Source organism: Dictyostelium discoideum, assembly GCF_000004695.1.
Source record: "Dictyostelium discoideum AX4 chromosome 2 chromosome, whole genome shotgun sequence".
Taxonomy (NCBI): Eukaryota; Evosea; class Eumycetozoa; order Dictyosteliales; family Dictyosteliaceae; genus Dictyostelium; species Dictyostelium discoideum.
The window spans coordinates 104,243-125,255 of record NC_007088.5 but is presented as its reverse complement, the minus strand read 5'-3'; the positions used below and the strand labels follow the sequence as shown (position 1 = coordinate 125,255).

General features: G+C 21.1%; 12 protein-coding genes across 12 annotated transcripts; 7 read left to right on the top strand and 5 right to left on the bottom strand.

Moving 5' to 3' along the window:
- Nucleotides 1-192: 192 nt before the first annotated feature.
- Nucleotides 193-666, top strand: sf3b5 (splicing factor 3B subunit 5; the record flags this gene model as incomplete). The annotated part of the gene is made up of 3 exons (XM_640565.1): nt 193-278; nt 381-504; nt 592-666. 3 exons carry the CDS (start codon nt 193-195, stop codon nt 664-666), a joined length of 285 nt encoding a protein of 94 aa, XP_645657.1.
- A 425-nt stretch (nt 667-1,091) lies between these two features.
- DDB_G0271314 (hypothetical protein) lies at nt 1,092-2,565 on the bottom strand (the record flags this gene model as incomplete). The annotated part of the gene is made up of 2 exons (XM_640564.1): nt 1,092-2,386; nt 2,496-2,565. The coding sequence occupies 2 exons, from the start codon at nt 2,563-2,565 to the stop codon at nt 1,092-1,094; spliced, it is 1,365 nt and encodes a 454-aa protein (XP_645656.1).
- A 1,037-nt stretch (nt 2,566-3,602) lies between these two features.
- Nucleotides 3,603-4,463, top strand: DDB_G0271316 (hypothetical protein; the record flags this gene model as incomplete). Its single annotated transcript, XM_640563.1, has 3 exons — nt 3,603-3,996; nt 4,091-4,162; nt 4,273-4,463. The coding sequence occupies 3 exons, from the start codon at nt 3,603-3,605 to the stop codon at nt 4,461-4,463; spliced, it is 657 nt and encodes a 218-aa protein (XP_645655.1).
- An 88-nt stretch (nt 4,464-4,551) lies between these two features.
- DDB_G0271372 (RING zinc finger-containing protein) lies at nt 4,552-7,551 on the bottom strand (the record flags this gene model as incomplete). Its single annotated transcript, XM_640562.1, has 1 exon — nt 4,552-7,551. The coding sequence occupies one exon, from the start codon at nt 7,549-7,551 to the stop codon at nt 4,552-4,554; it is 3,000 nt and encodes a 999-aa protein (XP_645654.1).
- A 1,604-nt stretch (nt 7,552-9,155) lies between these two features.
- Nucleotides 9,156-10,256, bottom strand: DDB_G0271370 (hypothetical protein; the record flags this gene model as incomplete). Its single annotated transcript, XM_640561.1, has 2 exons — nt 9,156-9,927; nt 10,096-10,256. The coding sequence occupies 2 exons, from the start codon at nt 10,254-10,256 to the stop codon at nt 9,156-9,158; spliced, it is 933 nt and encodes a 310-aa protein (XP_645653.1).
- Nucleotides 10,257-11,441: 1,185 nt separating this feature from the next.
- Nucleotides 11,442-11,707, top strand: DDB_G0271318 (hypothetical protein; the record flags this gene model as incomplete). Its single annotated transcript, XM_640560.1, has 2 exons — nt 11,442-11,451; nt 11,550-11,707. 2 exons carry the CDS (start codon nt 11,442-11,444, stop codon nt 11,705-11,707), a joined length of 168 nt encoding a protein of 55 aa, XP_645652.1.
- Nucleotides 11,708-12,148: 441 nt separating this feature from the next.
- Nucleotides 12,149-13,312, top strand: DDB_G0271368 (hypothetical protein; the record flags this gene model as incomplete). The annotated part of the gene is made up of 4 exons (XM_640559.2): nt 12,149-12,182; nt 12,273-12,536; nt 12,623-12,646; nt 12,717-13,312. 4 exons carry the CDS (start codon nt 12,149-12,151, stop codon nt 13,310-13,312), a joined length of 918 nt encoding a protein of 305 aa, XP_645651.2.
- Nucleotides 13,313-13,465: 153 nt separating this feature from the next.
- Nucleotides 13,466-14,077, top strand: DDB_G0271366 (hypothetical protein; the record flags this gene model as incomplete). Its single annotated transcript, XM_640558.1, has 2 exons — nt 13,466-13,798; nt 13,880-14,077. The coding sequence occupies 2 exons, from the start codon at nt 13,466-13,468 to the stop codon at nt 14,075-14,077; spliced, it is 531 nt and encodes a 176-aa protein (XP_645650.1).
- Nucleotides 14,078-14,790: 713 nt separating this feature from the next.
- Nucleotides 14,791-17,476, bottom strand: DDB_G0271320 (hypothetical protein; the record flags this gene model as incomplete). The annotated part of the gene is made up of 4 exons (XM_640557.1): nt 14,791-15,092; nt 15,144-15,167; nt 17,086-17,301; nt 17,404-17,476. The coding sequence occupies 4 exons, from the start codon at nt 17,474-17,476 to the stop codon at nt 14,791-14,793; spliced, it is 615 nt and encodes a 204-aa protein (XP_645649.1).
- Nucleotides 17,477-18,190: 714 nt separating this feature from the next.
- DDB_G0271322 (hypothetical protein) lies at nt 18,191-18,956 on the top strand (the record flags this gene model as incomplete). The annotated part of the gene is made up of 3 exons (XM_640556.1): nt 18,191-18,203; nt 18,331-18,408; nt 18,553-18,956. The coding sequence occupies 3 exons, from the start codon at nt 18,191-18,193 to the stop codon at nt 18,954-18,956; spliced, it is 495 nt and encodes a 164-aa protein (XP_645648.1).
- DDB_G0271364 (hypothetical protein) lies at nt 18,291-19,713 on the bottom strand (the record flags this gene model as incomplete). The annotated part of the gene is made up of 3 exons (XM_640555.1): nt 18,291-18,316; nt 19,092-19,508; nt 19,587-19,713. The coding sequence occupies 3 exons, from the start codon at nt 19,711-19,713 to the stop codon at nt 18,291-18,293; spliced, it is 570 nt and encodes a 189-aa protein (XP_645647.1).
- Nucleotides 19,714-19,787: 74 nt separating this feature from the next.
- On the top strand, nt 19,788-20,983 carry DDB_G0271324 (hypothetical protein; the record flags this gene model as incomplete). The annotated part of the gene is made up of 4 exons (XM_640554.1): nt 19,788-19,795; nt 19,891-19,972; nt 20,174-20,731; nt 20,816-20,983. The coding sequence occupies 4 exons, from the start codon at nt 19,788-19,790 to the stop codon at nt 20,981-20,983; spliced, it is 816 nt and encodes a 271-aa protein (XP_645646.1).
- Between the last annotated feature and the right edge of the window lie 30 nt (nt 20,984-21,013).

Below are 21,013 nucleotides of genomic sequence, written 5' to 3'. Positions count from 1 at the left end.
ATCTATACTAAATCTATATTAAAAATAAATAAAATTAAATCTTTTTTTTTTTTTTTTTAGAAAATAAAAAAAAAAAAAAAAGAGAGAAAATATTTTTTTATTTTTTTATTTTTTTTTTTTTTCAGTTTTATTTTTAAAATTTCATTTATTGAAAATTCAAACACACGCGTGCGCAACTTAACATAAACAAACATGTCAGAGAGGGAATCATTAAATAGTCAATTGGAGCATCTCCAAATGAGATATGTTGGAACTGGTCATGCTGACATTTCCAAACAGTATGTATTTTTCCATAATCTTTTCATTTTCGTCGTCATCATATTATATTTCAGAACCAATAATACTAATATTCTTTTTTTTTTTTTTTAAAAAAAAAATAGTGAATGGTTAACAAATCAACATAGAGATTCACTTTCATCTTTTATTGGACACTCTTCATTTTTATCATTATTTTCTATAGCTGAAAATGAATCAGTTGGTCGTGTCAGATATAATACTTTAACAGTATGTATTGTTTATTATTTTTATTATTTATTATTATTATTTCAAAAAAAAAAAGTTTATTAACATTATAATAATTTATTTTTACAGAAAATGATTAGCCCATGTGGACCTGCACCAAAAATTAAAGATAATACAATGGATAAAGAAGAAAAGAATGATTAAAAATCTTTAAAAATATATATAACCAATTTTTTATAGAATAGAATGAATATCAAAGATTATATAGGATATTTATTTACTTTTTTTTTTTTTTTTTTAAACTGGAAAAAAAAAAAATATTCTTCCACACAACTAAAGAAAAAAAAAGAAAAGGAAAAAGAAAAAAAAAAAAACACATGTAAATATAAAACCAAATAAAAGATAAATTTTAAATAAAAAACCCAAATTAAAAACTATATTCATTTTTTTAATTTTATTATTTTTTTATATTATTATTTTTATTTTTTAATTTTTTAATTTTTTTATATCTAAGATCATTTCTATATTAGTATAAACGAAAACTGAGAATTATTATTAATTATTTTATTATTATTATTATTATTTTGACTAGTTCAAAAATATTATTAGTTGTGTTTTTTTTTTTTTTTTCAACATAATGAAGCTAATGCACCAACGAAACCAGCATTATAATCAGTTGCAACTTCATTTGAAATATAATCAGTTCTATCATCAGTATATTCATCATTTGAACCTGGTCCACCAACTAAAGCACCTTTTAAGAGGTATAAATTATTAACTGGATTATTTATATCATTAGTTGTTGAATGATGAGCAGCACGATGATGTGGATTAATTGGATGATTTGGACCAATACCAACTACAAATGATTGTTGATTTGGATTATCACCAAGTAAATAATCTACTTGTTTTTTAGTGAAATCTGTACCTTTATCAGTACCAGCCAATGAGCCAAGGAAAGCGGCAGTGGCAGCATAACGAGCTGGACCCCATTGTCTGATCCATGCTAAACCACCTGGTGTATAAGTGATACCTCCACCTGGTAACCAATAATTTAACCAACCTTCGAAATCAGTTTTATAAGTTTCAGTCTCTGGAACTAATTGAGATAATAGTAAACAACAACCTGGTGCTTTAAGATCCCAATCGTGAGAATTACCTTGTGCCATTGCACCAACACCACCCGATGCATAATCTGCAACGGCTTTTGTTAAATAGCTTTGATCTTCAGTTGCTTTATATAACCAAATGCTACCCCAAACTAGTTCATCCTTATAACCAGACCATGAATTATAGAAAGTCTTTGCATTTGAAATGGAGTCTGAATAAACACCACGATAAGTGTACCCGAAATTATGAAGAGTTTTAGCATGTGCTAAGCAAGTTGCGGCATATGTAGGATTCGAAGATTTGAATGCCATTGAAGCTGCAGCTAGTGCTGAAGCTGCTTCCATTGCAATTTCAGTACCTGGTGAATCGGTGGTAAGCATAAAAGTTGGACGATCCATTGTCATATTCTCAGGAGGGCCCCACCAAGCATGATCAGTATTACCATCACCAACTTGACCTGCAAATTCGTTATCTGCTGTATGTGCTGCAATAAGCCAATCGGTACCATATTTAATTGTATCTAGGTATAAATCTGTTAATTTACATCCTTCGATTTTATCTGAATAAACATTGAATGACCAACCTAACATAGTCATAGAATAAGCCATTGGTAAACCAAATTTAACACCATCACCAGCATCAAAATAACCACCACTTAAATTACCATCACCATTGGCATCTTTTGCCGAATTTGGACTTGCATCATTCAATGCTGAATTACCTCTCCATGGTATATCATTATCTGGTAAACGACCAGCTCTATTCATTTTATAAAACATTAATGCATTTTCAAGTAATGAACAATAATCTTGATCTAAAATTTATAAATTGGTTTTTTTTTTTTTTTTTTTTTTTTTGGTTAATAATTTCTTTTCATTATTACTATTTATATTATTTTTATTTTTATTTTTTTAAAACTTTACCAGCTGCATAAACATTTGAAGCTAATTCAATTGCCAAAAAAATTGGCAAAATACTTTTTAAAATTCTCATAATACTTTATTATTTATTTATTTATTTATTTATTAATTTATATATATATATTTTTCTTTTTAATTAATTTTTTTTATGTTACTACAATAAGTATATTATTACTGTATTATTGTACTAGAATGAAAAATAATGATTTAAAGGTTTAAAAAAACTATTTATACCTCATTTTTTCATATGAAAGTAAAAAAAAAAAAAAAAAAAAAAAAAAAAAATAATAATTCAGATAAGATCTATTCATTGAAATTTAAATTTAAATTTAATTTTTATTTTATAAAATCTATAAACTTTTTTTTTTTTTTTTTTTTTTTTAGTTTTTATATTAAAATTATAGTTTTTTTATTTTTATTTATTTTTTTTTTTTTATATTTATTTTTTTTTTTTTATTTTTAATTTTTTTTTTTTTATAGTAGTATTTTCATTTAATTTTAAATCTATTAAAATTCCATTTTTAAGAAAAAAAAAAAAAAAATTAAATTAAATTAAAAAATTTTTTTGATTTGTTAAAGTGTATAGAAAAAAAAAAAAACGATTATTTAAAAAAAGTTTTTATTATTGGTTTTATTTTGGTTTTATTTTGGTTTAATTTTGGTTTTTTGGTTTTTTTGGTTTCAAATGAAATTCCAAAATAATATTATTAGTACTAATAAAGTTGACTTTATTTTTTTATATTTAAAAATAATATTCTTTATAAAAATAAAAAAACCAATTTCCTTTTTTAAAATTTTAATTTTTTTTTTTTTTTTTTTTTTTTTTTTTTTTCCTTTCCAAAAACATTAAGATTGTATCCTTTGAATATTTTTTAAAAAATTTTGAATATATTATAATTATTATTATTCTATTTGTTTTTTATTTAAAAAATTATTCTTCTCATTTTTTAATTTTTTTAAACACTTCTCATTTTTATTGAAAAAAAATATTTTAATTTTTTTTTTTTTTTTTTTTTGAGATATTTTCGTTTTTAAAACTTTAAGTGTGGTTTGTTTTATATGAAAATAAAAATAGAAAATTTTAAAAAAAAATCAAAATAAATAAATAAAATGCTTGATTTATCAGATTTTGCAAAAATGACAAACTCTGATTCAGAGGATGAAGATAATAAAAAAGAAAATATTATAACAGAACAAGTATTTGAAGAGAAATTAATAGAAGTACATGGAGAGAAAATCAAAATTAGAGAGTTTGCCTACAGTAATACAAATGCAGGTGTAATTTGGCCATCTACTTATACTTTAATTGATTATTTATTATTAAATCAAGAAAGATTTAAAAATAAGAAAATCATTGAATTAGGATCAGCAACTGGTGTATTATCAATTTTCTTAAATAAAAAAGGTTACAATGTAACTTCATCCGATTATAATGCTGATGAAATCACTGAAAATATAAATTTTAATAAATCTTTAAATAATATAGAATTTAAACATATTCCTCGTAAGTTTAATTAAATTATTTTATTTTTAATTTATATATATAAATTAATTAACAAAAAAAAAAAAAAAAAAAAAAAAAAAAAAAAAAAAAATAGACACATGGGGCGATACATTTAAAGAAGAAGATAAAGATTTTGAAATTGTAATTGCAAGTGATATTTTATTATGTATGTAGTAATATATATATATATATATATATTTAATAATAATAATAATAATAATAATAATAAAAAGATAATTAACACATATGTGAATTTATAATTTAATGGTTTTTTAGATGTTCAATATTTTGAAAAATTAATGATAACCTTAAGACAATTAATGGATAATAAAAAAGATAGTTTTATGTTAATGGCATATGGTAGAAAATTATATGATTCAAAAAAGTTTTTTGTTTTATTAGAAGAAAATGATTTTGAATATGAATTGGTTGGTTCTAAAACATGGATTATAAAAAAGAAACAATAAAAAACAAATAAAATTTTTAATATTATATATATAGGTTAATTTTTAATTTTTATTTTTTTATTTTTTGTTTTTTTTTATTTTTTATTTTTTATTTTGAAACAAAAATTAGAGTACTAAATAAATCCAAAGTATTATCGATTGGAATCTTTTCAAATTTCTTTGTTTTTATACTAAATTTATATAAGAGTGGACCATGTTCATCAATATTTATACCATAGAAAAAAATGAATTGTTCACCATCAAAAAATGAAGTATTAAAGAATTGCATTTTTTCAGTTGGAATTTCATTATCACCACCACTACCACCACTACCACTGATACCATTATTTGAAGATGAAGAATTTAAAGATGAATGAGAAGAAATTGAAGAAAATGAATTATTTTTCTTTAATTGTGGTGATTGAACTACCATTAAATTCATTGAACTTGAAGTATGAGATAGTAATGATTTTGGTTCATTATTTAGTATTTCCCATTTATGAGTTGATGTATCAAATCTTTCCATAGTTTTAATATCACGAGAGTTTGATCTATCAACACCACCAATTATATTTATATATTTTGAACCATCAAATGAGACACCACTAAGATATCTTGGTTGATTTATCTCACAAATCACACTCCACTGATTCTTTTCAAGTGAGTACATTTCAACAGAGGATTTCTTGTCTTTATTAACATAGCCATCCAATACGTAAATACATCTTTTAGTAGGGTGATAGAAAGCATTGAAATAACTACGACCGAATTTCATGGATGCTAGTTTAGTCCATTGTTGAGTTTCAATATCAAATCTTTCCAATAATTTACTACTATCTCTATCAGCACCACCAATTAAATAAATGTATCTTAATCCATCGAAAACTGAACAATGAGCATTTCTTTTCGATGGTATTTTAACTTTATTGTGTTCCCAAATATCTCTATCAACATTATAACAATAGATATCATTTGGTGTCTCCTTACCACCAAATCTATAGATTGTACAATTATTATCATAAATACTACTATACTCTATTGATTTCTTTGGTATTTTTGAACCACCTCTCCAAACTTTTGTAACATTATCATAAATTTCAACTTGATGATCTGAAAATCCATAAATCCAATTTCTTCTTGCTGTAATTACAGAATCTTTTCTAGTTAATAATTTACCAAATACTGGATTTTTTAATTGAATTTTTGTATTTGATCCATTTGTAGATGTTGTTGATGATGATGTTGGACTTGGTGAATTATTATTGTTGGTATTAATATTATCATTTAATTTACTACCATGTGATTGTTGTTTCATTATTGATGAAGTACTACCATTCTGTTGAACAGAATTTGATTGTGGAAAAGTTGGCATTGAAATTGATAAATTTGGTGAAGATAATTTTGTAGTTAATCTAGGTGGTGTTGAACCAAAATTATCATAATTTTGACTACTTAGTGGTAGATGAGGTGGTGATGATCTTTTAATAATATTACCAATTAATGTTGATGATGATGATGATGTTGGACTTGGTGAATTTGCTGAAATTGGTGGTAATGGTGGTGTTGTAATAATTGTTGGATTACCATTTGCTGATTGTTGTTGTTGTTGCTGTGGTGTACCATTACTACCAGTACCAGTTGGTGAAGAAGATACACCAACAGATACTCTTTTAGTTCTATATACAACAGTAGTTTTTTCACCATTTGAACGAGTAAATAATTGTGGGAAATGATATTCAGGTTCCCATTTCCATTCAATATTTTGTTCTAAATTATTTGAAAGTTTATCAGATAATTGATCCATTCTTTTTAGATCACTATACTTTTTCAATAATGAAGTTGATAACATTTCAGAATCAACTTGATTAAGATATAATGAAACAATACCTTGAGTGATTGATGTATTATTTTGAATATCAACAATTGTTGTATTAATAGTTTCAATTTGATCTTTTAATTCTAATTTCTGTTCTTCATATTCTTTATCGATTTGACTGATCAATGCATTCTTTCTCTCTTTTAAATTTTCAATCATTGTATCGATATCAGTAGTAATTTTCAATTTAGTATCTTTTAAAACCAATGCACTATCTTGAATTATTTTTTCAATTTTATTCTTTTTATTAATTAATCTATTTGGACATAATGAAGTTGTAATTATCATTGATTCAATATCTCCAATTCTTTTTTCAGCTTCTTGAATGATTTTATTTAATTGATGATTTTCATGTTGTTGCTGATTGTTATTTAAACATTCATCACATAGTAATTGATCACAATCTGTACAGAATATTGTAAATTTCTTTTGATCATGGTCATTACATTTACTTAATTCTGCAATTGCAGCATCACTAACTATTGGTGTACTAATTGATGATAGTCCACTAACATTGTGAATCGTAGTTTCTGATGATATCATAACATGTTTATTCTTATCATTAATTACAAAACATCTCTCTGGTGTTGATACATTTGGTGTAATTGGTGGACTTGAAATTGCCTTTAATTTCAATGGTGGTTTATTTACACTTGTTGTTGTAGTTGAACTTGCTCTTTGTGGAGATAATGTTAATTTCTTTTGATTATTAATTGTTGTTAATGAACCTTGTGAACTACCTAACCCTTTTGGTGATGCACTTATTAAATTTGGTGATGAATCATTAACAACTACTTTTGATTTTGTTGAATTTGAATTTGAATTTGTAGTAGTAGTTGTTGTTGTAGTTGTTGTTGTTGCTCCATTATTTTTATTATTACTATTATTAATAACAAAATTATTATTATTATTATTATTATTATTATTATTATTATTATTATTATTACTACTACCAGTACTATTATTTAATGGAATTGAAAGGCTATCATCATAGTTACAATCTTTATATTTATAAGTTAATAACTCTTCAATACAGTGAATCAATGGAAATGATTTATCAATTGATGTTATAACTATTGAATGTTTATCACAAACTGGACATTTTATTATTGGTGTTCTACCTGGATTATAAACTCCTTCAATACATCTTGTACATAATATATGATCACATTCTAACTGTCTTGGATTATTAAAAACTTTCAAACAATTTGGACAATTTAATAATCTATCCATTTTATTTTATTTTTATTTTTTTTTTTTATTCTTTCTGGAAAAAAAAAAAAAAATAATTAATAATTTATTATTTTCCAATTGGAGTTTATAAATTAATAATAAAAGAAGAAAAAAAAAAAAAAATAAAAAAAAAAAAAAAAAAATTACTTTTTATTCTTTATTTTTTTTTTTTTTTCTGTTTTCTGTTTTATTTATTATTTCTTTTGGTTTTATTTTTTTATTATTCTTTTATTTTTTTTATTATTCTTTATTATTATTGTTTCTTTTTTTAAATTTTTGGTATGATTTTTTAAGATTAAAAACTATAATAGATTAAAAATTTTATGATTTAAAATGTGTGTGTGTGGTATATATATACAAATAAAAATTGAAATAATAAATAATTATTTATTATTAGTATAAAAAACAAAAAAGAAAAAATAAAATAAAAGAAACAAAAAAAATAAAAAAGGAATAAAACTTTTCAAAAAAAAAAGATAATGAGTACTTTTTTTTTTTTAAAAAAAAAAAATAAATAAATTAAAAAAAAATGTTTATTAATATTAATAATAATATTAAAAAATATACAACCAAAAAATAAAAATAAAAATAAAAATAAATATATATTGTGGTAATTGTGGTTGTATAATGAATTTGTTTTTTTTTTTTTTTTTTTTTTTTTTTACAAGTACACACTTCAAAAAAAAAAAAAAAAAACAATACATTAACAAAGTGATTATAATTATTAATGTATGCATGTAAATATGGGAGTGTGTTTTTTTTGTTTTGTTTTTTATTTTTTTTTGTTTTGTTTTTATCTGTTGGGGTGATTTATTTGTTTTTTTTTAAAAAAAAAAAAAAAAATATTTTTAATTTGTTTTCATTTTTTTTTTTTTTTTTTTTTTTAATTTTCTTTTTATGTATATTCTTTTAAAGAATTGATGATCCCAATAATATATAAAATAAAATTGTTAAAAAAATTATATGGGGATTTATGAAAATATTATATCTCGATAAAATCTTATTTTAAATTATCGTCATTATTAATCAAATTCCAACATTTAATATATTTAAATAATAAAAAAATATTTTAAAAAAAAAATAAAATAAAAATAATTAATAAAAATAAAAATAAAAATAAAAATAAAATAAAAAAAGTAATAACAATAATTGTTTTAAAAAAAAAAAAAAATAAAATAAAATTGTTATCTTCTCTTTTATAAATTTTTTTTATAAACAACAAGGTGAACCTATATTTAGATAAAAAGAGATAAACCCCAAAGGGCAATAAAAAAAAAAAAAAAAAAAAAAGAAGAAAAAAAATCAACTTTGATTGTTGTTCCCCATTTTTATTTTTATTTTGAACCCATTTGTAAATCTATATATATTTTCAAAAAAAAAAAAATAAAAATAAAAAAAACCAATGTTATTTTTTATTTAATTAAAAAAAAAAAATTAATAAAAAATTATTTTTAAGTTACTTTAATTATTGTTTACCTTTTTTTTTTATTTTTTTTTTACATTAATGTTGGTTTTTTTTTTTTTTATCTTTTTCATTTTTTAACTTTTTTTTATCTTTTTTTTTTTTATCATTTTTAACTTTTTTTTTTATTAATTTATTATTATTATTTTATTAACTTTAAAATTAAATCACTATCAAAACCAAGTTTTTCTAAAACCAGTTTATTCTTTGGTATAGAGGATAAAACAAATTTATTTAATAGTTTTATTTTATCCAATGGTGATAGATCAGGAGTTATTACTCCTTGCATTTTTAAGAAAGATAAAGTCATTGCAACACTAACACTAATATTAAAAGATTCTACAAATCCAACCATTGGTAAATAAAACCTTCTATCTGATAATGATCTCATTAATTCTGAAATACCATTAGATTCATTACCAAATACTAGTGCAATCTTTTCATCATTTCTTATGAAATTTTTATTATTATTATTATTTACAATTTTATTATTATTATTATACAATTCATTTATAGCTAAATTTTTAATTAATTCTTCTTCTTCTTGATTATTATTATTTAAAGAATTTACATTTTTAATTGATTCTGATAAAAAATAAGATAATTGAGGAGTGAGTTTATTTGGTTGAAAAATAAGTTGATCAAACTGGAATGCAGTTGCAGATAAATCTGATGCCCATATTGAATAACCTTGTTCTTTTAATTTCTCTATACATTTAGTTGTTGAATAGTATTTATTAACTGTTACCCATTTACCTGAACCTAAACTAACTCTATCATATTTTTCAAAATTTGAATCTAAATTACCACCTTCATTAATTAAACATAAATTTTGAATACCAATAGCATCTGCTGATCTAACAACCGCTGCGAAATTACCAGGATTATCTAAATTCTCACAAACTATAATAAATCTATTTTTTTTTTTTTTTTTTTTTTTATTTTATTTAAATATTTAAATATTTATAATTTAAATAATTCATTTAATTTTATTATTTTTAAATTTTTAAATTTTTTTTTAACGTAAAAAGAAAAAAAAAAGAAAAAAAAAAATAGAAAATCAAAAAAAAAAAATAATCTACCTTTTATTTCTATTATTAATTGAATCTTCAAATCTCTTTAAACGTTTATCACTAATAAATGGTTTTATTTTATTTGAGACATTATTTAAAATATCTAAACTTTTTTTTTGACCATAAAATTTTAAAATATTTAATAATTTAATTTGCTGATTTATTATCATGTTTAGTTTGGGAGAAAAAAAAAAAAAAAAAAAAAAAAAAAAAAAAATCAGAAAAAAAAACAAAAAAACCGAATAATTTTTTAAATTAGTATAATTTTTTTAATTGATTTGTGGAGCTTAATATTTTCATAATATTTAAATCTTTTGACTTAAAAAAAACTATACATTTTAAAATTAAGGTCTCATTACAAAAAAATGTAAAAATAATAAAAATTAAAAACCTTAAATATAAAAAAAAAATAAAATAAAAAAAGTAATAAAAAAGTAATAAAATAAGAGTAAAAATAAAAATAAAAATAAAAATAAAAATAAAAATAAAAATAAAAATAAAAATAAAAATAAAAATAAAATAAAAACAAAGATAAAAATAAAAATAAAAATTAAATCCTTTTTAATTAATTTTTTATTTTTTTTATTTTTTAAATTATTTTTTATTTATTTTTATTATTATTATTATTATACTTAATAATAAAATTAAATAAAAACTGAAATATAGTTGATTTAATATATTAAATTTGAATTGATTTTATTTTAATCAACGAGAGTTTTTTTAAATACCAAGTTTTAATTTTCTTTGGATTTAATAAAAAAAAAAAAAAAAAAAAAAAATGAAATAATTATTTTGAAGAAAACTAAAAAATATCAATAAAAATACTGTTACTTGTCTTCTATTACGAATATACATGATATATATATACTCTATGTTTTAAATTTACATCATAAATCCAACTGAGTAATAATCTAATTATATAATTTTTTACTTGTTTTAAATCATACGATGTACTTGTGTGATTGTGACAGGGTGTGGGAACATTTTAAAAAATAATAATTAATTTTAATTAAATTATTTTTAAATTTTGTAATTTAACAATGTTGTCAACATTAAATTACAAATTACCTTTATTTATACAAAAAGGTATTTATTAAATTCAATTTCACAAGTAAGGATTTACTTACTTAAATAGTTGTTGAAAAAAAAAAAAAATATTTTATATTCAATCAAATACAATAACAATAACATCAAAATTAAAAAAAGAATTAATAAAACTATAAAAAATATTTTGTAAACTTCAAAAAATTATAAAAATTAAATTCATTTCCTTTTATTTTTTAACTTCAAGTATTAATTAAATAAAAAAAAAAAAAAAAAAAAAAAAAAAAAAAAAAAAAAAAAAAAAAAAAAAAATGTTATTTAGTATGTATTTTATAAAAAAAAAACACACACAACAATTTAAAAATTTTAGTTTTTAATGAAAATATTAATTGATTTTTATTTTTTTTTATTAATAATAGAATCATTATATCAAATTTTAAACTCACCAAAATTAAATAAAAACTCTATTTCAAATAATAACAATTCTTTTAATAATTCAGAATCATTAAATTCTGTTCAAGCTGCTGATCATCGTTACAACAATATCTTCACAAGACCACAAATGTACACTTTTTAAATTCAATAAAATGGACAATAATATAACAAATCGATCAACAAAAATAAACTATTGTAAATAAATAAAATAAAAAAAAAAAAAAAATTTAAAAAAAAAAAAAAAAAAAAAAAAAATCAATTTTTATTAGTTTAGATCAAATGTAATATTATTTTATTTTATGGTTTATTTTGAATAAACTAAAAATAAATTATTAATTTTTTAAAAAAAGAAAAACTTCCTAAAAAGAATTAATAATTGTTTGGTCTAAAAAAAAGTTATTAATTTATAATAAATTAAAATTTATTTTTATAATATTAATTACAAAACATTTCCTACATTTTTTATAAATTCTAAGAATTTTCGACAGAATTAAAGGGTTATTAATACTATTATAATTTTTAGAAGTAATTATTTTTATATCAATAATTGAATTTACTATTTTCAGAAATATATAATTTTATAATGAAAACTAATTGGAATTGTTTTGGCTCCAAAAGTAGTTTTTTTATTTTTTTTTTTTTTTTTTTTTTTTTTTTTTTTTTAATTTCATATTTCTTTTTTTTTTTTTAACTATATTATTAAATAGTAACTATAATAATGGTTTCTTTTAGTTGTATTGTTTATTTAAATAATAAAAAAGATGAAATTAAATTTGAGTCAGTTAACAGAATATATGATGTTTTAAAAATAATAGCAGAATATATTAGCGATAATGGAGTACAATATAAAACAAAAGATTTATCAATCTTCGATAAACAACCAGTAGGTGATGGATTGGGGGAAAAAGAATTGGATATCGAAACCAAATTAAATGAAAACAATATTCCAACTCATATTTATGTTTTATATGGTAGGTTTATCCCTTTTAAAATCATAATTAATAAATTAATTTTTAAAACTTTTTAACTGATTAATTATACAATTTACATAATACAGAACCAAAGAAGAATATTTTGTATGGTAGGTTAAATCATAATAAATTAATTTTTAAAACTTTTTAACTAATTAATATACAATTTACATAATACAGAACCAAAGAAGGATATTTTTGCTAATGCTTTACCTCCTTTGGGTGAGAAGTCAGGCTCAATGTCAAATCCATCTGTTGGGAAAAATCATCAACCTGCAACTTTGGTATCGAAAAGTTTTGAAATTTTAGCAGACATAAAACCAATTCCATGCCACAATTTATTATGGGGGTCTCTTGGAAACGGAAGCTACCTCCATTACTCCACAGAATCCGACATTGCTTTTTATGTTAGAACCGCAGTTAATGACATTATCAAATCATGTGGTATAAATGCATATTGTTCAAGCTATTTTGGTGTTAGTGATTTGAAACCTGATATTATGGTACTTGCAAATTCAATTGGGTTACCTATAGGTATTATTGAAGTTAAAAAGCCAAGTAAAAACATTATGGAGAATGATAAGCTTCATGGCCAAACGTTGAATTACGTGTTAAGTATCGCTGAAATGTATGGTCAGGAAGATGTTTATGGTATTTCAACAACATATGAGAGCTGGAGGGTATGTTGGTTACCTATTTCAGATGGATCTGCCCAAGCTTCCAAATTGGGATTAACAAATGAATCTACTACCACTCTTCAGAAACCAGATACTTAAACATCAACCTCAAATTTACAAGATTCCACAAAAACGAACGATAATGATGATATTTTACCACCAACTCCCTATAAACGTATTTTATATGGCTCTAAGGTTTATAAATATTCAGATCAACAATTACCAAAAGTTTTATACTCTGTATTGATTAAGATGTATTACTCTAAAAGAAAATCAGAAATCCCTTTACTTGATGGAAAAAGAATGTATATACAAGTAGTTCAATCTTCATGGTTTTGGGTTAACATTAAAATCAAAAAATTACTTTATTTTATCGATACCCCATTGAAATTAGTTAAGGCATGTGTTTTATTATATGATTTAAAAGGAGGAGCACATGGAAGAGTATGGTTATGTTGTGCCTCCGCTGGTGTTTTAGAAGGACATGTTTTCGTTTTAAAATTCTCAAGATGTAATATTTCACCAGAAAATGAATTGATCAAAGAGTGTGAAAAGTGGAGAGAACTTTGGGGTTTGGATGCACATGTAAGTATTTATGGTTATTTTTTTATTTCAAAGTTAAAAATGGTATTAATCAAAACTATTATTAATATCTATTTATAATAGGTTGGAACTTGGAACTCCAAGCCAGCTTTAATGATGCCATATGTGTCACCAGCTTCTGACAAAGATTGGAAAAATCAAGATTTTATTGCTTTAGTAACCAATACAATCGATAAACTCTCTAAAATGAAATTTCATCACCAAGATTTAAAAAAATGTCACGTTGCTAAATATTTGGATTCCAATAATGTTATTAAGTAGTATTTTTTGATCTTGTTTTATTTGAAACAAATGAAGATGTTCAATTTATTAAAGAGTCAATGTTAAATCAACTTTTTGAAAAGTAAGATCTTGTTAGTACCTTCATCTCTTTCCTAGAAATACTTCATAGTTTGTAATGATCTCAACACAACATTAATATAGTTATAACATGGGCAGTTAAAAAGTTGGATCACAATTTTCATTATTATTCACCAAAATATCATCTATCAAATGATAAAATAAAATAAAATCAACTTTCAAATTCATTATACAAATAAAAATAGTTTATTAATTTGTTTTAAATTCTTGTAATTTGGTTTGGACATTTTCCATTAATTTGATTAAATTTAAAAAAAAAAGTACTTTTTATTTTGTTTTGTTTTTTTTTTTTTTCAAAGAAAAATTAATTTATAACATTTAAAAAATATATAAAAATAATAATATCTTTCTGAACAAGATTGTAATGTGGTATTGTATTTGAAACCAGTTGATAGTACGACACCATTAATTGTTTATTTGAGAATATACAGATTATTCATTTCCAATTACAAACCAAGGTGATAGGTATATATTCTTTGGGATCATTTTCAACACAACCTGGTACTTAAGCATTGGTTAATAGTGTACGTTTGCCAACTATTGATTATGATATTTTTTATTTTTTATTATTTTAGTTATTGTTATTATTAATATTATTTAAAATGATTGATTCATTAATTTTGATTATTGAGAATGTGGAATGTTGAATATCTTTTTGAAGATTTTCCATTTGATTTTGTAACTAATTCAATCCATTCATCGAATTGGATTTCATTACATTTAAAACTGTTTTCTAATACACTATAAAATAATTTCAATTCAATTGAATTACCATTTAAATTATAAATTGAAATTGGTTTTGATTTATTTTGATTCCAACTGTTTTCATTGAATATTAAATCAATAGTGGTTTTAGCTAAAGTTGTGACTGTAGTTGTGAAAATTGCTTTATCAATATTTGGATAATAACCAATCTCTCTTTAAGCTTTTATAAAAAGTGAAAGAGCATCATTTGAATGACCCATACCTGTTTTTGGATTTGAGAATATATCTACAATTTAAAATAAATAAAGTTAATAATAATTGTCTTTATTAAATGATTCATTAATTTCCCAATCTATATGAACCAATTGAAATTAATAATTCTTTTTGACATTTTGAAAAAAACTATTGATTTTAATGATATCAACAAGAAAAATAAGTAAATGAAGGGGTGCGAAAAAAAAAAAAAAAAAAAAAAAATTTTGTTTTACCAAAAAAAAAAAAAAAAAAAAAAAAAAAGCTTTTTTTTGCACCCACACAGAAAAAAAATAAAATAAAAATTTAAAATAAGATAATAATTTTTGTTTTTTAGTTAAAAAAATTGTGACTGTTTTGTTGTCAGAAACAGAGTTTTTTTTTTTTTTTTTTTTTACATTATATTATGACAAGGAATTAGTTGATGAATTTATTAAAGAATTTAAAAATTTAATAAATAATATTTCAACAAAACAAGAACAAAAATCAAGAAACATATTTTTTAAAGAAATTAAAATTAAAGGTCATAATAAGTATTTAGAAGAATCATATTAATAATCCATTTTTCAAAACAATAATAAAGAGTTACCAATTACAGTACAAAACTATCAGTAATTATATTTAAAAAAAATAAAATAAAATGAGGTACCTCTTAATCAAGGTTTCTATTTCAATTTATTACAATTACTAATAAATAATTTGAAAATTATCAAACCAAATATCAACATTCTATTTTTCAAATAAAATTAATAATATAATTTATTTATTTTTATTTGTTTTTTTATAATTTATTAATTTACTTTTTTTTTCACTATTTTTTTTTAATTGAAAAGGGGCAGGGGTGAAAAAAAGAAAAAATAGGGAAAATGTAAAGGTGAAAAATTTCTAAAAAAAAAAAAAAAAATAATTTTAATTATGAAAATTCCACAATAAAATTTTTACTCAATCTAATAAAAATGCCTCAATTAATAATAATATTTTAAATTTCAAATGTATCATTCATCCATATGATGTTTCTGAAACCAATAAATTCCCTTCCCATGGACTTCTGATGATCCTCTTGATATAGCCATCAACCTTCCAGATTGTTATGAATATAGTATACAATAGTGTTGGCCAATTTCCGGAAAAAAAAAAATCCAAATTATGGTGGAAAATGGAAAATGGAAGATTTTCCAATATATTTATATATAATGGAAATAATTGGAAAAAAGATTATAATGATTAAAAAAAAAAAAAAAAAAAAAAAAAAAAAAAAAAATCAAAAAAATCAAATCAAATCAAATCAAATCAAATCAAATCAAATCAAATAAAATAAAATAGAATCGAATCAAATTAAACAAAATCAAAAAAAAAAAAAAAAAAAAAAAAAAAAAAAAAAAAAAAAAAATTAATTAAATAAATAAAATTGGATAATGCAAATTAATCTTTATTTTGTTTTTAAATTATTATTTATTATTATTGTTTTTTTATTAATATTATTTATCATTTTACTTTTTTTTTTTTTTTTTTTTTTAATTAATAAACGTTTATTAAGATATTACAAAAAAAAAATAAAAAAAAAAATTTCGGCCTTCCCTGGTTAATTGAAAAAAAAAAAATGGAAAAAATATTATATTAATATGGAAGTTTTTAAAAAAAACATGGAATGGAAGGGAAATTAAAAAAAACACCCTTTTTTTCCAAAAGTGGAAAAAGGTCGAACACTGGTATACAAGTTTGAATGATAATTTTTTGATCACTTTAAACCTTACCAAAAAACATAACACCATAAACAAATATATTTTTTATTTTTAATTTTTTTTTTTTCCACACATATTTTTTTTTTAATAATAATTATTTTTTTATATCAATTCAATTATGAAAAAATTTTAAAATTTTTTATTTTTGTTTTAATTGTTTCAGATCTGTTTTTAAGATCTAATAATGAAAAACTTTTTTTGGTTGTCTACTTGGATATATTGTAACATAGGTTAAATCCATTTCTTCATCTACTCCTCTCCATGAGCCCTTAGATGATGGAGGAATATCAAATTCTTCTCCTTTGTATTCAATTTTACCTGTTTTTACTTTAAATTCTTTATTGGTTAAATTTGGGCCTTCAATTTTGTATCCATATAATCTAAAAGTATATGGAGCAGGATAAGGTAATACAGGTAGAGGAAAATCTATATTTTTAAAAAAGCCAGAAGAATGAAATTAAATGTTACATTTTTTAATAAAAAAACCAAAATTAAATATTTATAAATTAATAATTCTAATTAACTTACCTATACCACTTATTGTTGATCTCCCTTTATCAGTAAATATTGTAATTTTCAATTCATGCATTTTTTCAGTCATTTTAAAATTTATTTATTTATTTTAATTTAAAGTTAAAATTTATATAAATATTTTTTTTTTATTTTGAAAGATGAAAAAAATAAAGATTAAGTACTAAAAAAAAAAGAATGAAAAGAAAAAAAAAAAAGAAAAAAATTAAAAATATTGTTTATTACTATGATCCAATTATTCAAAATATCATAATAATCTCTGATATCTCTATTTAAAAAAAAAAAACAGAACTAAAATTATTAAAAAATTACAATAAATCACCCCATGGTTAACCAAAATAGTTTTTTTTTTTTTATTATTCGCTGGAAAAAAAATTTTTAGAAAATTTATTTTTTTATTAGATATTTTATGACAGTAATTTCTCACTTTTTATAAAGAGATTATAATTTAATAAAATATTTAACAAATTAATATTAAATATTAATTAATAATATATCATATTTTAATATAAATTATCATTAAATAATAAAAAAAGAATTAGCCCATAATAAAAATATAAATAAATATTAATTACACAACCCCTGTAAGCGGCTAATAGGCCCTGTAAGACGAATAGCCGGATTTGTGGGCTACAGGGGTTATGTAGTCATTTGAATTCGTTTAAAAATAATATTCAAACAAAGAAATAAATATTTAATAAAATAGTAAAAAAAAAAATAAAATAGTAAAAAAAAAAAAAAAAAAAAAAAAAAAAAACTAAATAAAATCCGTTACACAACAAAAATGTTTTTTATTTGTTTTTTTTTTTTTATTTTTTTTTTTATATTTTTTTTTTTTTTTTTATTTTTTAATTTCCCCCACCACCACAACAATGAAAAATAATTTATATATTTAAATTATTTTTATCATCTTTAATTAATAAGATGATAAAGATAATGATAATAATTGTGAATTAGAGAAAAAGAATTTAAAATCAATTAAAGAAATTGCAAAATCATATTGTATAGAAATAAATCACTTAAATAAACAAGAAATAATTGAAAGGATTAAAATTGTAAAAAAAAGAAAAAGAGAATATGAAGAAGAACATGAACGAAAAGAAAATACTAATTCATTCAATAAAATCATAAAATAAACAATTACAGATAATATAGAACCAATCGAAATATTATTTTGGAAATTGTTTAGAAATAAAGCAATTTATAAAAAGATATTCTCATTTATGTATAACCAATATTCATTTAGTTACGATTCAGTATCGTCAATAACTAAACTAATAGATTCAAATCAAATTAGTATTTTAAAAGAAAAAGTTTATAGAAATTGTAGATATTTAGAATTTGGTGAAACTTGTTGGCGTAAAGAGTCTGATCAATCTAGTTGGCGTAAAGATTTAATTTTAATTTATTTAAAGAAATTATTTGAAATAATTAAAAATGATTTCAAATTTTATAGAAACTTTTTCAAAATTCAAAGGTATTATTACTCTTCACCAATTTATGTATCAACTGCAATAATACAATCAAAGAATTTAGAAAATTATTTATAACTAATGTTTTAATCGTTGAATTAAATAGTAAAGCTGAAAATGAATTTGGAGAAACACTACAATCAATATTTATTAATCTTAAAAATTTTATGGATTTATTATTTTTAATAAGATTATAAAATCCATCTGATATACATTTGATTGTATTTTCATTAAATTCTAAATTTGAATATTGATAACATTTTATTGGGTCTAGAAAATATTCGCATGGAAAATTTGAAATGGTTAGATTCACAATTGATGTATTATTAGAAAGTGTGACTATCAATTCATTCCATTCTTTGGAAATATTTTTTGAAAGATTATCTCCATTAAAACATTGTTTAGTTATTTTACATCCATGATAATGTTTGTTTATTAAATGAAATGGTACCTGAATTGCAAGTGTTTTTAAAGTTGGACATCTTTTATTCAAAGATATCAAAGCACCTGGTTGTAATGTACTTGCATGTAATGAAGAAGGACAAGAATAAAGTTTTAAATGTTTTAATTGAGTTAGATCATTATTAACTAAATGACTAAATTGTAAACCATCAATTTTTAATTCAATTACTTTATTAAAATTATCAAATTTACAAAAACAATATATAAATTGGAGACTGTAAAAATATTTATCAATAAACGAATTACATGGTAACTTTTTCCAAAACTTTAATTCTACACCTAAAGGTTTATTAAGACATGCAATTTCAGACAGTAATTGACGATTTGGAATGGGGTGAAATGTGCATGTTGCTTCATATTTCATTTCATTCATTTTAAATTGTATGAAAAAGTATCCAAATACAACACTTTATTCAATTCAATTACCAATAGATATATTTGATAATTATGATGATGTAATTTCATTATTTCAATCACCAAACTCAATTTAAATAAATGAATTGATTTTAGATTTTCCATATCATGATTATTATCGCATAGTAAATAAAAGACAAATTATAGATAAAATTCAAGATTTAAAAAAACAAATTCAAGCTACCATCAACAATAACAAAAGTGAAAATAAAACATTAGTATCTTTTTATTTTGGTAAAAATTATCCACCCTTAGAGGAATTTTCTTGATTGCTTAACAAATAAATAGAAAAAAAAAAAATATATTTTTAATATCTAAATTGATAAAATTATAATTATATATATAAAATTATAATTATATATATAAAATTATAATTATATATAAAACTATAATAAATTACTTTGTGTCTAGGAGCATAGTCTGCTCAAGCTCCCAAATTGGAATTATCAAATGAATCAACTACTACAACTCTTCAGAAACCAGATACTTTAACATCAACCTCAAATTTACAAAATTCCACAATAACGAACGATTATAATGATATTATACCACCAACTCACTGTAAACGTATTTTATATGGCTCAAAGGTTTTTAAATATTCAGATCAACAATTACCAAAAGTTTTATACTCTGTATTGATGAAGATGTATTACTCTAGAAGAAAATCAGAAATTCCTTTACTTGATGTAAAAAGAATGTATATACAAGTAGTTCAATCTTCATGGTTTTGGGTCAACATTAATATCAAAAAATTACATTATTTTATAGATACCCCATTGAAATTAGTTAAGGCATGTGTTTTATTATATGATTTAAAAGGAGGAGAACATGGAAGAGTATGGTTATGTTGTGTCTTTTTTGGTATTTTGGAAGGACATGTTTTCGTATTAAAATTCTCAAAATGTAATATTAAACCAGAAAACGAATTGATCAAAGAGTGTGAAAAGTGGAGAGAACTTTGGGGTTTGGGTGCACATGTAAGTATTTATGGTAATTTTTATTTCAAAGTTAAAAATGGTGGTATAAATCAAAACAATTATTAATATATATATTTATAATAGGTTGGAACTTGGAACTCCAAGCCAGCTTTAATGATGCCATATGTATCACCAGCTTCTCACAATGATTGGAAAAATCAAGATTTTATTGCTTTAGTAACCAATACAATCGATAAACTCTCTAAAATGAAATTTCATCACCCAAGATTTAAAAAAATGCCACGTTGGTAAATATTTGGATCCCAATAATGTTATTAAAGT